An 11,801-nucleotide genomic window follows, 5' to 3' on the forward strand; every position below is an offset into this window, starting at 1 on the left:
TCCCTCACCTGTTAGGCTTCTGGTTTTCTTCTTGATGACACTGCATCAGTGGGAGCAGCCGGCAGGGTCCTGTTCCTGGTCCAAAGCAAGGGCTCTGGAAGGAGGGAAGGAGGGGAGGTCGGGAGGGAAGGGAAGGAGGGAGGGAGAAAAAGAGGGAGGTTGGAGGAAGGAAGGAAGGAGAGGAGGAAGGAAGGAAGGAAGGAAGGAAGGAAGGAAGGAAGGGAGGGAGGGGAAGGGAAAGAAAAGGAAGGGAAAAAAGGAGGGAAGCAAGGAAGGGAGGATGGAGAGAAGGAAGGAAGGGAGGGAAAGAGAAAGGGAAGGAGGAGGGAGGGAGGGAAGGAGGAAGGAGGGAAGGAAGAGGGAGGAGGGAAGGAAGGAAGGAAGGAAGGAAGAAAAGAAGGAAGGAAGGGGGAGAAGAGGAAGAGGAGGGGAGGAGGAAGGAGGGAGCTCCCACTAGGCCTTGTTATGCTGGGGCAGTTGAGGCTAACGGTCATGGTGTGGATGCCCTTGGCCAGCTAGAACCGCATCTTCCCTGGGGCCGGGGCTGGGCCCTGGGGCTAAGCTGGGCTGCCCTCTGCGTAGCCTGTGGGGCTTATTCCCTCTGCCTGTTTCTTCAGCCATCAGATGGACAGAGCACCACCACTTCCGCAAGGCTGTGGAGGTCCCCAGGGGCCCAGACCATGCCTGTCCAGCCCGGCTAAGGCTCTTCGGGTCCCTGCACCCCTAAGCTGCCAGACAAACCCAGACCCAGCAACAAGAGCTGAATGAAGGGATTTTGCTGAGCTGGGGACCGAGCTGTCATGTGGGAAGATCCCATGCCAGGCCCAGGGGGAGGGTGCTGCCTCCTTGGTGACCGTGAAGAATGCTACAGGAAGCCCTGATGCTCCCCTGGTTACTAAGGCCACGGGGTCAGGGCCCTAAACACAGGAAGTCCTGTCCCTGCTCCAGCCAGGCCCCCCGAAAATGTAAGCAGGTGCTGCGCAGGGAACAGCCAGTTGGGCGCCTCCTTCTCCTGGCTGCTGGTGACACGGGCTTCTCCTCCTTTCCGGGACATGAGCAGCTTCTCTGTGCCCATGTCCCTGGCTTGTCTGGGTCTGGCCCCTTTTCCTGCTTCGTGACCTGCATTTATTCTACCCACCTGTCAGCTTAGCAAATCGGAGACGGCTCCGTAAGCAAGCGTGCCCTTGGTTACGGGACTGAACACCAAACCTCAGGGCCCTTGGGAAAGAAGAGGCACAGGAATACTTATTTCTAGAAGGATGAGGAAGGAACATGTCCTCAGTGTGTGTGTGTGTGTGTGTGTGTGTGTGTGTGTGTGTGCATGCGCACACGCACGCGTCTATACACACAGGGCATACATATTTTCTAAACTGAGCCTTTCCCTTAGCTTAGCAAACTATGGCCCTTGGGCCAAATTGGGCCCACCATTTGGTCTTATAAGTAAAGTTTTATTGGCACTCAGCAACCACATTGTTGTCACTTTTGCACTATCACAGCAGGACCGAGGAGCTCTGCCAAGCCAGAAATAGCTGCTCACTGGTCCTTTAAGAAAACCTTTAGGGTCCCCTGAGCCTGGCAGGATGCATTTGGCTGGGGCTGGGCACCTGACAGCTGAGAGGAGCTGGGGGAGGGTGCGGGGAGGGCAGAGGGCAATGCGCCAAGCTCTGTTTCTCATTGACTGGACTCCAGAGGCTCCTCCTCCCTAGCAAGGGTTCAACACCCCGGCTGTCAGGCCCTGACATGCGGGAAACACGTCGATAGGGGGTCAGGTCACGACGGCAAACAACAAAAGTCCAAAGCTCTAGTGGGAGCCCATCGACTGGCCTCGCCTCCAGACACCAGCTCGAGGTGCCCTGGGACATGTTCCGAGCACTGGCCAGGGCCACTGCGGCACTGGGGCCCCAGGCAGCGGGCCGGGTGCGCACCATGGCCTCCCACCAGCTGCTGGTGCACCCCCCGAAGGCCCTGCTCAAGCCCTTGTCCATCCCCAACAGGCTTCTACTGGGGCCCGGCCCTTCGAACTTGGCCCCGCGCGTGCTGGCGGCTGGGGGGCTGCAGATGATCGGACACATGCACAAGGAGATGTTCCAGGTAGGCCGAGCAGGGGGCGGCGGCCAGTCCCCAAGCCTCCTCCTCAGCTGGGCGAGGGAGGGGAGCAGGGCCTGACCCATGTGCCCTCTGTCCCCAGATAATGGATGAGATCAAGCAGGGCATCCAGTACGTGTTCCAGACCAAGAACCCCCTCACGCTGGCCATCAGCGGCTCAGGGCACTGTGCCCTGGAGGCAGCCCTCTTCAACCTCCTGGAGCCGGGGGACTCCTTCCTGGTCGGGGCCAATGGCATCTGGGGGCAGCGGGCTGCGGACATCGGGGAGCGCATCGGTAACATGTGGGGCACAGGGTGCGGTGTGGGCCCTTGCCTCCCCCTTCCCCACGACCTCCAGCCTGCCTCCCAGGTGAAGCTGGCAGACCCAGCCCACCCACCCCACTGAGCCATCGTGGCCCTTCCCCAGGCGTGCCCATCCCCCTTGTGCCTCCACATCCCTGCTGGGCCAGCGGCTGCCTTCTCCTAGCGGGCATCAGGGTGCTTAAGAGACTCCCACCTCCCAGGCTCCCAGAGCTTGAGGACAGAAGTTTCCGTGGGGAGACGGCGCTGGGGGAAGCTACGGATTTCAGCACAAATCTGAGAGCCCCTGCAGCTCTCCTGGGCTCCCAGGCATCACCTCCACCCTATGACAGGACAAGGTGCCAGAGGCTGAAACCCCCTCCCAGTACCGATATCTCAGAAACAACCCTCTTTCTGGAGCAGCACGGACAAGGCTTTCATTTCCCGAGTACAATGTTCTGGAGAGACAAGAGTCAAAAGCAGGAGTGTGCCGTGGGTTTAATGATTGACCTTGGTGTTTGGAACCATCTCGCAGCTCCTGCATGGTCAGCTCCACACATGGCCTCACTCGGTCCTCATTAATGGACAACCCCCAGTGGCCCAAGGTTTCCCACCTCTCACCTGGTCCCCTAAGTGCACACACTGGCTTTCAGAGGGAGGCTTCAAGGGGCAGATGCTCTGCCCACAGCCCGCACCTTGGCCTTGGGATCCCCCATGGGGTTGGGGGTCCTGGGACCTCCTCCTGCCCACCTATGGCTCTCTGGGGGTTGGCTATGTGGGGGGCGCACTGTGGGGGTTGCAGCGGTCCAAGAAAGGGAGCAGGGGCCTGCCTTCCCAGAGCCCCCACTCACCCATTCCTCCTCCATTCGGTCCCCAAATGTTGCTGGGAAGGCACGGGGCACCCGGGCCTGTGCAAATGCCTGCTTGCTTCCTGGGTGAGAAGCCTGGCTGGGCTCGGGGAGGCTCACCCCAGGAAGGGGCAGTGCAGCTGGCCCCACATGCTCATACCCACCTTCCACTTCCCTCCGGCTTCTTCTTTGGGCTGGGGTGGGTGGGTTCCTGCACTCACAGGGCCTGCTGGCTCAGCCAGACCCTGTCTCCAATACTGGGGGGCCAGGCACTCGCCACTCACTCTGCCCTTGCCCTCCCCCAGGAGCCCGAGTGCACCCAATGATCAAGGACCCTGGAGGCCACTACACGCTGCAGGAGCTGGAAGAGGTAGGGCCCCAGGGAGGAGAGGGGCCAGCCCACAGAGGGGGCTCAGGGCTAGGACACCAGGGCTGGTGGCAGAACCTCAGCTCTTCCCAGCACCGGGGGACCAGGACAGGAGGAGCACTCTAGTACCTGGGAGCTGGTGGAAAGGGATAGGGATGGTTCTGCCTGGCAGGGAAGCTGAGTCAGGATCCTGGTCCTGTGGGCTGAAGGCAGGATATGGGGGGCAGGACATGCCCTGATGCTCAGGACGCCCCTTCAGGAAAGGTCCATCCCAACCAGCCAAGACCCTGGGGACTCAGCGGACCTCCCAGCAGCCCCAACAGGACGAGGTGGGAAGCTGGCGCCATCCTTTCTTGGTCTCTGGAAGAAAGTCCTTGTCTTCCTGGACAAGCCCACCTCCCAGAGCCCAGACTCTGGCTCAGCGCAGGGAGGGACGCAGATAGGAGACGAGGCTTGCTGCCGATGCCCAGATCTCTACCGTCCATGGGGAGGAAAGGATAGTGTGGGGGGGTGGATTCTGACCTGCTGTCCCCAGCAAAAATCTTTCTGGGCCCAGAGGGAGTCCGAGCCTGCTGGCTCTGCCCACGACAGTCACCTCTGTCCCTCGCAGGGCCTGGCCCGACACAAGCCAGTGCTGCTGTTTCTGACCCAGGGGGAGTCATCCAGCGGCGTGCTGCAGCCCCTCGACGGTTACGGGGAGCTCTGCCACAGGTGAGCCCATCCAAGGCGCTGGGGGCAGAGCCAAGTGCATGGGAGTCTGCTGGGGGCTGGGACCGCTGGCAGGTCCCTCCAGTCTGGGAGGCAGCAGGCAAGACCCAGATCCCATTCTGATCTTCTACGCCCTCTCCAGCCTCTGTCACAGAGCATAAGGCCCCTTGGGGGTCCTCTGCCCACCAGAGAGGAGGACCCAGGAAGGGCTTGAGGCGGCCTCTGCTCCCCGGGTCCCAGGAGCTGCTGGGCCTGCCCCGACCTTGTCCTGAGATCCGAGGGCCCCAGAGCGGCCTCCTACCTCCACTACCCTCCTGCAGCCTCCCCACCCCTGCTCGGGATGGGCAGGACCTAGGGTGTCGTCAGGTGGGACCGGCAGGCCCGTCCTAGAGAGTTGACCACAGGGTGCAAGAAAAGAAGCTCTACCCAGCCAGACAGGATTGCCCTGGCAGGGCTGCTATGCACCCTGGGGGAGAGGGGGATACCTGGCACCACCCTAAGCCAGGACAGCCTGTACCTTGGGGTCTTGTCTAGTAAATCAAGCTTGGGCTATGACCCCCCAGGACATCCACCTGTCCCCTCTGCGCCCAGCGTGGGCTATGTTCTATGCCTTTAAAACTTTTATTTAAGTAATCCCTATGCCCAACGTGGGACTCAAACTCATGACCCCAAGGTCAAGAGTTGCACGCTCCACCGACTGAGCTGGCCAGGTGGCCTCATGCCTTTTTTTTTTTTTTTTAATTCCTGAGAAAACATGGAAAAGGAGGAGAGTCAAAGCTTTCAGCTGTTTCTGAACCCTGTCCTCCCTGGGTGTCCTTCCCTGGCAGAAGGGAAGCCCAGCCTCGTGTGCTCTGGTCCCCGGGCCCCGCTCAGAGCCCCAGCGGTCCAGCAGGATCACAGTTCAGTGCGGCGGCCCTCAAACACACCTGTGGGGGGGGCCCTATGTGCAGGCCAACCGGGCCCGCCACACTCCCCGGGTTCCCCTCACGGACACCTGCTCCGCCCCTCTGCTCACCCTGGTTCCCACACAGAGCTGGTCCTGGGGGTCTGGCCGTCCAGGAGGGTGCACCCTGGAGGAGGCCAAAGGCTCCTGAGCTTTCCTGCTGGCCTTCTGGGGGTTCTCGAGGCCCCTCCCAAAACCCCAGAGAGTCCGAAATGTCCCGGGCTTCACTCTGCTGCCTTGCACGCCCAGGTACAACTGCCTGCTCCTGGTCGATTCAGTGGCATCCCTGGGCGGGGCCCCCATCTACATGGACCAGCAAGGTAAGCCACGCACCTGTACCGCTGCTGCTGGGGGGCCCGGAGCCTGCAGGCCCCTCTGTGCCCGCAAGCTCGCCGTCAGCCCACACTGTGGGTTAGGGCACCAGGGAAATTTCATCTCCTCCCCCTCCACCAGCTAATCAACACCCCAGTGTTTCCGCTGAGCTGTCAGGCCTCGATGTGGGGAGCAAGTGGGAGGGAGAAGCCCCTCCAGCATCTGGAGAGGTGCTCAGAGCCCCTCAGGTGTGCGTGGGAGAAGTGCCAGGGCCCCTGTCAGCCAGGCTGGGCCTCAGTTTCCCCATTGGCCGGCAACCCACCAGCCTGTCATGTGTAGCCAGCACTGTTTGCAGAGAAGCCTTCCAGGCCCAGCATTTCCCCCCAGAGGAAAGTCCTGATCCACATGGGTGGTGCCTGTCTTCGGCCACCCACCCAGCTTGGTTGGCCACACTTCCCCCAAAACCATCTCCATCAGGGAGCTCTGGGCAGGTGAGGGAGAGATTTCTGGGCTGACCCTCAGATCGCTGCTCTGCAAGGAGGGGCGCAAGGAGGGGCTCAGGGAGGGGGCCCTGGGGACACAGTGCAGGTGGCAGGGCTATCCAGGATGCCCACACTGTGCCCCCCAGGCCAGCCAGCCCACCGTGGGAGAGAGGAGGCTCCAGCCCAGGTCCCCGGAGAAGCTGGGGTGAACCCAGGACACACTCCACACATCTGCCCTAACCCTCCAGCCCGTCCTCAGCAGAGGCTGCGGACCTCAGTTTCAGGCCGGCGAGCTTTAGTCATGTCGTTTGGCATGTCTGTCCGTCAGTGTCCTCTGACTCCCTGAACGTACCACAGCTCCCCCTCTCCAGGTGGCAGACCTTTGGGTTCTTTCCAGTTGTGCACTTTCAGGAGTAAACCGTGGACAGTGCTGCTGTCCACGTGAGCCAGTAGCCCACATCAGCCCACAGTTGTCCCTGCCAGGCTGCGCGATGCTCAGACTCACAGCCTCTCACATAAAATTCGGTTTTCGGGGGCGCCTGGGTGGCTCAGTGGGTTAAGCCGCTGCCTTCGGTTCAGGTCATGATCTCAGGGTCCTGGGATCAAGCCCCGAATCGGGCTCTCTGCTCGGCGGGGAGCCTGCTTCCCTCTCTCTCTCTCTCTCTGCCTGCCTCTCTGTCTACTTGTGATCTCTCTCTCTCAAATAAATAAATAAAATCTTTAAAAAAAAAAATTCGGTTTTCGCAGAAGTCAGAAGGCTCTTACTTTGAGATGGAGCAAGAAAACCTGTTTCCCCATCCCCTCGGCCACCCCCACATGCCCACCACCCCTGATGCCACCTGCGTGGGCTTCTCCTCTACCCAGTCCACCGCAAACAGGTGGCCTAAAATTTAACTCCATCTCCCTGGACACAGCGTCGGGTCGCAGAGGTCAAGGGCTGAGTCCGACAAGACTGTCCACCTTGCTTCAGACGGCACCTGCAATGAGCCCGCCCTGGGTGGAGCTCGGCCCCCCAGGAGCACGCGCCCCTCCTCTCCACAGGCATTGACGTCCTGTACTCAGGCTCCCAGAAAGTCCTGAACTCGCCTCCAGGGACTTCGCTCCTCTCCTTCAGTGACAAGGCCAAGTGAGTGACCCGGGACCTCCCACCTGGGGCTGGATGGGCAGTGAGGCCGTTGGCCCCTGAGGAGGGAAGGTCAGAACAAGGGAGGGAGGGGTTCCTTGGGCCATGCTCAGACACACCGATGCTCACCACTCAGCTGGGACAGGTGCACACCCTGGACAGGTGCACTGAAGCTCTGAGCTCACAGGGCAGCGGGTAGCTGGGGCACAGTGAGGGTCTCACGGGTATGAGCCTAGTAGCCTCAGAAGATTCTCATCATGATGTGTGAGGATGCAGGGCTGGTTTTCTAGAAGCTCCCCAGTTTCAAGCCAAGGACTGGGGGCTCCGTGGCCATGCCCTGTGCCCTTACCCCCAGCTCAGCATCCAGGAGCTGATGCTTCATGGGGTGGGCATGGACCCGCTTTGTCCGACAGCCCCAGTGTCTCCCACGTCCCCAGTGTCCAGACCCTGAGCCAGGTCGGGCAGGGACGGGGGATTGGCCCCAGAAGATGATTACCGTAGGCAGCCCTCGGCCATTTACCAGCTCAGAGACTCTCTCGGATGTGGTCAGGGTTTGCACATGGGTGTGGGAAGACTGAGCTGCCTGTGGGAGGGCCATGGAGGTGGCTGGGTCCGAGTGCAGGGCTCAGAGCTCAGCTAGAGGCCCATCTGTTCACATCGATATGGACAATTGATGTAATTTAAGGCTTTGAGGCCCGCTGCATTACCAGGGGGCCTGAGAGCCGAAGTCCCCAGCTGTGCCTGGCCCAGGAAGGCACGGGGTCTGGGGAGGCACAGAGCCCCCCTGGGCCAGAGCACAACCACAGGGGTCCTGGGGGACCCTGCACCTCTGGCTCACTTCTGCGAAATAGGAGAGCCTGACGGGACTGCTCCCGGCGCTCCATCCGGACAGGCACGCACTCAGGCTGGTCCTTCCTTCCCAGAAATAAGATCTACAGTCGGAAGACGAAGCCTGTCTCCTTCTACCTGGACATGAAGTGGCTTGCCAACATCTGGGGCTGTGACGACCAACCCAGGATGTGAGGACCGTGGCGGGGCGCACGTCTGGTGGCCTCTCACCACCCAGCCTCTCACCAGTTGTTCACACCGGCCTCTAAGCCCAGACCCCAGCTGGAGCCCCAGAATTCACCAGGGTCAGGCCAGCGATGCCCCTGGGCCTGGGGGCTCATGTCCAGCAGCACGACCGCCATCACCCTTCCACTGGGCCCTCTCCTCTCAGAGTCCCCATGCATCTCTGGGCCCTTTGGACCTGGCCCAGCCACATCTTCCCATTCCTGGGTCTCAGTTTACCCACCTCTCAAAAAGAGGAGCTGAGCTGGGGGCTCCTTGTGAAGCAGCTTTGGCTACAACCTAAGATCCCTTATGACACACGTGGGGCTGAGGGGCTCCAGGAACTGTGCCCTACTCTGGGGCCACTGGGGCTAAGAAAGGCCAGGTGGAGGGGGAGCGCGCCCTAAGCTATCTGGCCAATGTCCTTGCTCTGAGCCTTGCTCTTTCCAGACCCAGCTGTTTCTCTAGCTCAGAGTCTGTCATGCCCAAAACTGGGCAGCAGCCCCCTGGGAAGCAGGCTGGACCCATTGTCAGAGAGCCTGACTTGCCCCCCGCCCAGTGACGCTGGACCAAGCCCCGTCCTGTCTTCCAGATACCATCACACCACCCCAGTCATCAGCCTGTTCAGCCTGAGAGAGAGCCTGGCCCTCATTGCGGAACAGGTAAGGGGGGCACGGGGCAGAGAGCAGTGTGGAGCAGGGGCAGGGGCAGATCTTGGGGCAGCAGCTTCCAGGAGTCCCTGTGATGAGGCCGGCTCCCCCAGGAAGGCCCCTTCTCTGGACCCCCAAGCCCTTCTGAGGAAACAGATGGGAGGGCTTCCTGCAGAGAAGCAAGGCTTGAGTGTATGGAGAAGAGCATCGCAGGACAGTGGCTCTGAGCTGGACAGGTTGGGCTCCACGAAGGAGCACTGGGAGAGGGGCGGGAGGGCTGGCTACGAGCAGAGGGGGCCGAGGACGACAGAGCCCTGGGGTCAGACACAGTGACGGGGCAGGTGTGGACCATTGTTTGCCCCCTGGGCTGCTTAGTGAGGTGCTCCATGAAGGCCCAGCTGAGCGTGAGGGGCTTTGAGGGACTGGAGTTGGCTGGTGGTCCTGAGTGTCAGAGGGACTGACTCCAGCAGGCTCAGCGCTGTCCTAGAGCCACTGCCAGCTCCCAGGGTTGGGCAGGGGCCGAGCAGGGACAGGCGTGTGTGACTGGGGGTGGGGGTTGGGGGTGGGGGTTGGGGGTGGGTGGTGACTTTGTCCAGTGCCACGACCACACTCTCATGGCCCCGGGCGTATTGGCTCTGCAGGACACAGGACAGAAGACACTGCCCCCAGCACAAAGGGCTTTCTCATCCAATATCTCCCAGGGGCCACGGCCTGCCACCAGCCCAGGGGCAGGAATGAGCACTGGAGTTGTGGCCGGCCTCACGCCGAGGTCTGCCCTTCTGGGTCTGCTCACAGAGCTGCACCCTGGGGCTGGGCGAGGAGAAGCTGAGGTGTTCTGGAAGCTGGGTCGTCCCTACACCCAGGCTAGCCAAGGGTTCGGGGGTGTATGGCTGAGAGAGGGCGAGGCCCATGGACTAGGGATTGTGGGGGTCCATGTGCTGGGAAGACAAGATACAGTGGGGAGCTCGGAAGCCCCTTCCTGCCCCATGGCCACTTCCACACCGAGAGCAAGGGGCTCCCACCTCACATTTTCCAGGAGCTGCAAGGTCCGTCCACTGGCCAGACCCCTCCCAAGTCCCCCAGACCTAGACTATGTCCACTGTCCTGAGGTGGCTCCAGCTCTGGTTACTGGGGCAGAACCAGGCCACCAGACTGGGGACTCAGGGGGTCTCAATGGGGATGGGAGTCCAGGCCAAGCAAGGGGCCCAGGAGCCCCCTATGGTCTGAAGCTGCCCCCACACCTCCCAGTCATGGATGAGAGCCAGTTTCTTCCACTCTCACCACCGAGGGAGGTGTCCCCCCCACCCTCCCCGGCCCTGCCCACTGGGTACCCTCTGCCCTCCCAGGGCCTGGAGAGCAGCTGGCGGCAGCACCGGGAGGTCACTGCATACCTACACGAGCGCCTGCAGGGACTGGGTCTGCAGCTCTTCGTGAAGGATCCAGTAAGGAGGGCGGACGGCAGAGGGCAGAGGGCAGAGGGCAGAGGTCGTGGGGGGGTAGGGAGAGCTTCTGCCCAGTCCCTGATGAATGGACACAATGTCCTGTGGTCACCCGGGCGGTCATTGTCACAGCCACAGCTCCCTGACCTCTGAATCTTAGGACACTTTGACGCCCCCACTCTCCCTGAGAGCCTCCCCACTTGAAGTAGTTATGGGTGATCTCTGAGCCAGAACACACCCATCAGCCTCCAGAGCCCTGGCAGTCCCCCAGGCGGGGGGTGGGGGGGTAGGGTCACCAGCCAGTCAGCCCAGGCTTCTTAGGAAACTGAAGCTCCTTAGCCCCAGGGGGGTCGTGACCTGTCGGAGGGAACAGACACACAGACACACCCAGCGTGCTCGGGCTGCTGGGGAGGTGGTGACCTCACTGTCCTCTGGTCCCTGCTCCCCCACTCCCTGCACATCCCCATCTCTGCCCGGCCCCCCTGGACCCTGAGACCAGGGCTGGCTGGGCCAGATCCACTGGTGCTGGCCACACGCCATGGGGAAGGTGGCTGAGTCAGGCATATCCTGCAGGCCATCCGGCTGCCCACTGTCACCACGGTGGCTGCACCCGCTGGCTACAACTGGAGAGACATCGTCAACTATGTCATGGACCATTTTGACATCGAGATCACGGGCGGCCTTGGGCCCTCACTGGGGAAGGTAAGGGGAGTGGCTGCTTGCCACCTGCCACAGAAGCGGCCTTCCCCATCCCCCACATGGAGCACAGTGCACACCAGGACCCAGCTGAGGCCGGCAGTCATGGGGTCCCTAGGGGGGATCCGGGCAGAGGGACAGCTCCTGCCCCCTTTCACCCCAGCTCAGTGATGTCATGGGGTGCAGCACCCCCAATCCCACCCAGAAATGGCTTTCCTCTGCTGCGGGTGGACCGACCAGGCTGGAGGCCCCAGGCCTGGGTCCGGCTGTGCCCTCCAAGCAGGCGATCCTGAGTGCTCATTAACTGACCACCATCCTGGCCTCTCCTCCTGAGCTCTGCATGGCCAGAGGGCCAGGGGCTCCTTGTGTGACCGGGACAGGGGCGTCCCCACTGGAGGACCTGGTTCAGGGCCTGCCTGACATCTGCACGTCCCGCCCCTCCGACAGGTGCTTCGCATCGGCCTGCTGGGCTGCAACGCCACCCGGGAGAACGTGGATCATGTAATCCACGCCCTGCAGGAGGCCCTGAAGCACTGCCCCCGGAGCAAGATGTGACCTGGAGGCCTGTGGCCCAACCTCCCAGAGGGGTGGGGATGGGGGACCCGGAGCACACAGATATCGCCACATGGCCGGGCCGCAGAGGCGAGGCACACGGGAGCCCCAGACGTCCTTCTCCTCTCTAAGGGGCACCTCCCATAAGGGGACTACGTGGGCTCAGGTCCCACAGAACCTCCCATGAGAGACACAGCCCCCAGGTCCCTGGCCCACCCAGAATACTCAATAAAGAATCACTGGGCA

The 11,801-nt window shown here is 61.8% G+C and overlaps 1 protein-coding gene across 1 annotated transcript; it reads left to right on the top strand.

Annotated features, from left to right (window-relative positions):
- The first annotated feature begins 1,735 nt into the window (after window positions 1-1,735).
- Window positions 1,736-11,801, top strand: AGXT (alanine--glyoxylate aminotransferase). Its single transcript, XM_047722713.1, has 11 exons — window positions 1,736-2,091; window positions 2,189-2,381; window positions 3,539-3,603; window positions 4,211-4,311; window positions 5,501-5,571; window positions 7,087-7,171; window positions 8,092-8,187; window positions 8,811-8,880; window positions 10,215-10,310; window positions 10,881-11,009; window positions 11,451-11,801. Exons 1-11 carry the CDS (start codon window positions 1,861-1,863, stop codon window positions 11,556-11,558), a joined length of 1,245 nt encoding a protein of 414 aa, XP_047578669.1. The 5' UTR covers window positions 1,736-1,860; the 3' UTR covers window positions 11,559-11,801.

Source organism: Lutra lutra, chromosome 3, assembly GCF_902655055.1.
Source record: "Lutra lutra chromosome 3, mLutLut1.2, whole genome shotgun sequence".
NCBI lineage: Eukaryota > Metazoa > Chordata > Mammalia > Carnivora > Mustelidae > Lutra > Lutra lutra.

Bases quoted from the DNA above. Each gene is read 5' to 3' on its own strand.
- AGXT (XM_047722713.1), top strand. From the start codon at position 1,861: ATGTTCCGAGCACTGGCCAGGGCCACTGCGGCACTGGGGCCCCAGGCA. The intron at 10,311-10,880 runs GTAAGGAGGGCG...CATATCCTGCAG, and splicing joins AGCTCTTCGTGAAGGATCCA to GCCATCCGGCTGCCCACTGT. The intron at 11,010-11,450 runs GTAAGGGGAGTG...CCCCTCCGACAG, and splicing joins TTGGGCCCTCACTGGGGAAG to GTGCTTCGCATCGGCCTGCT.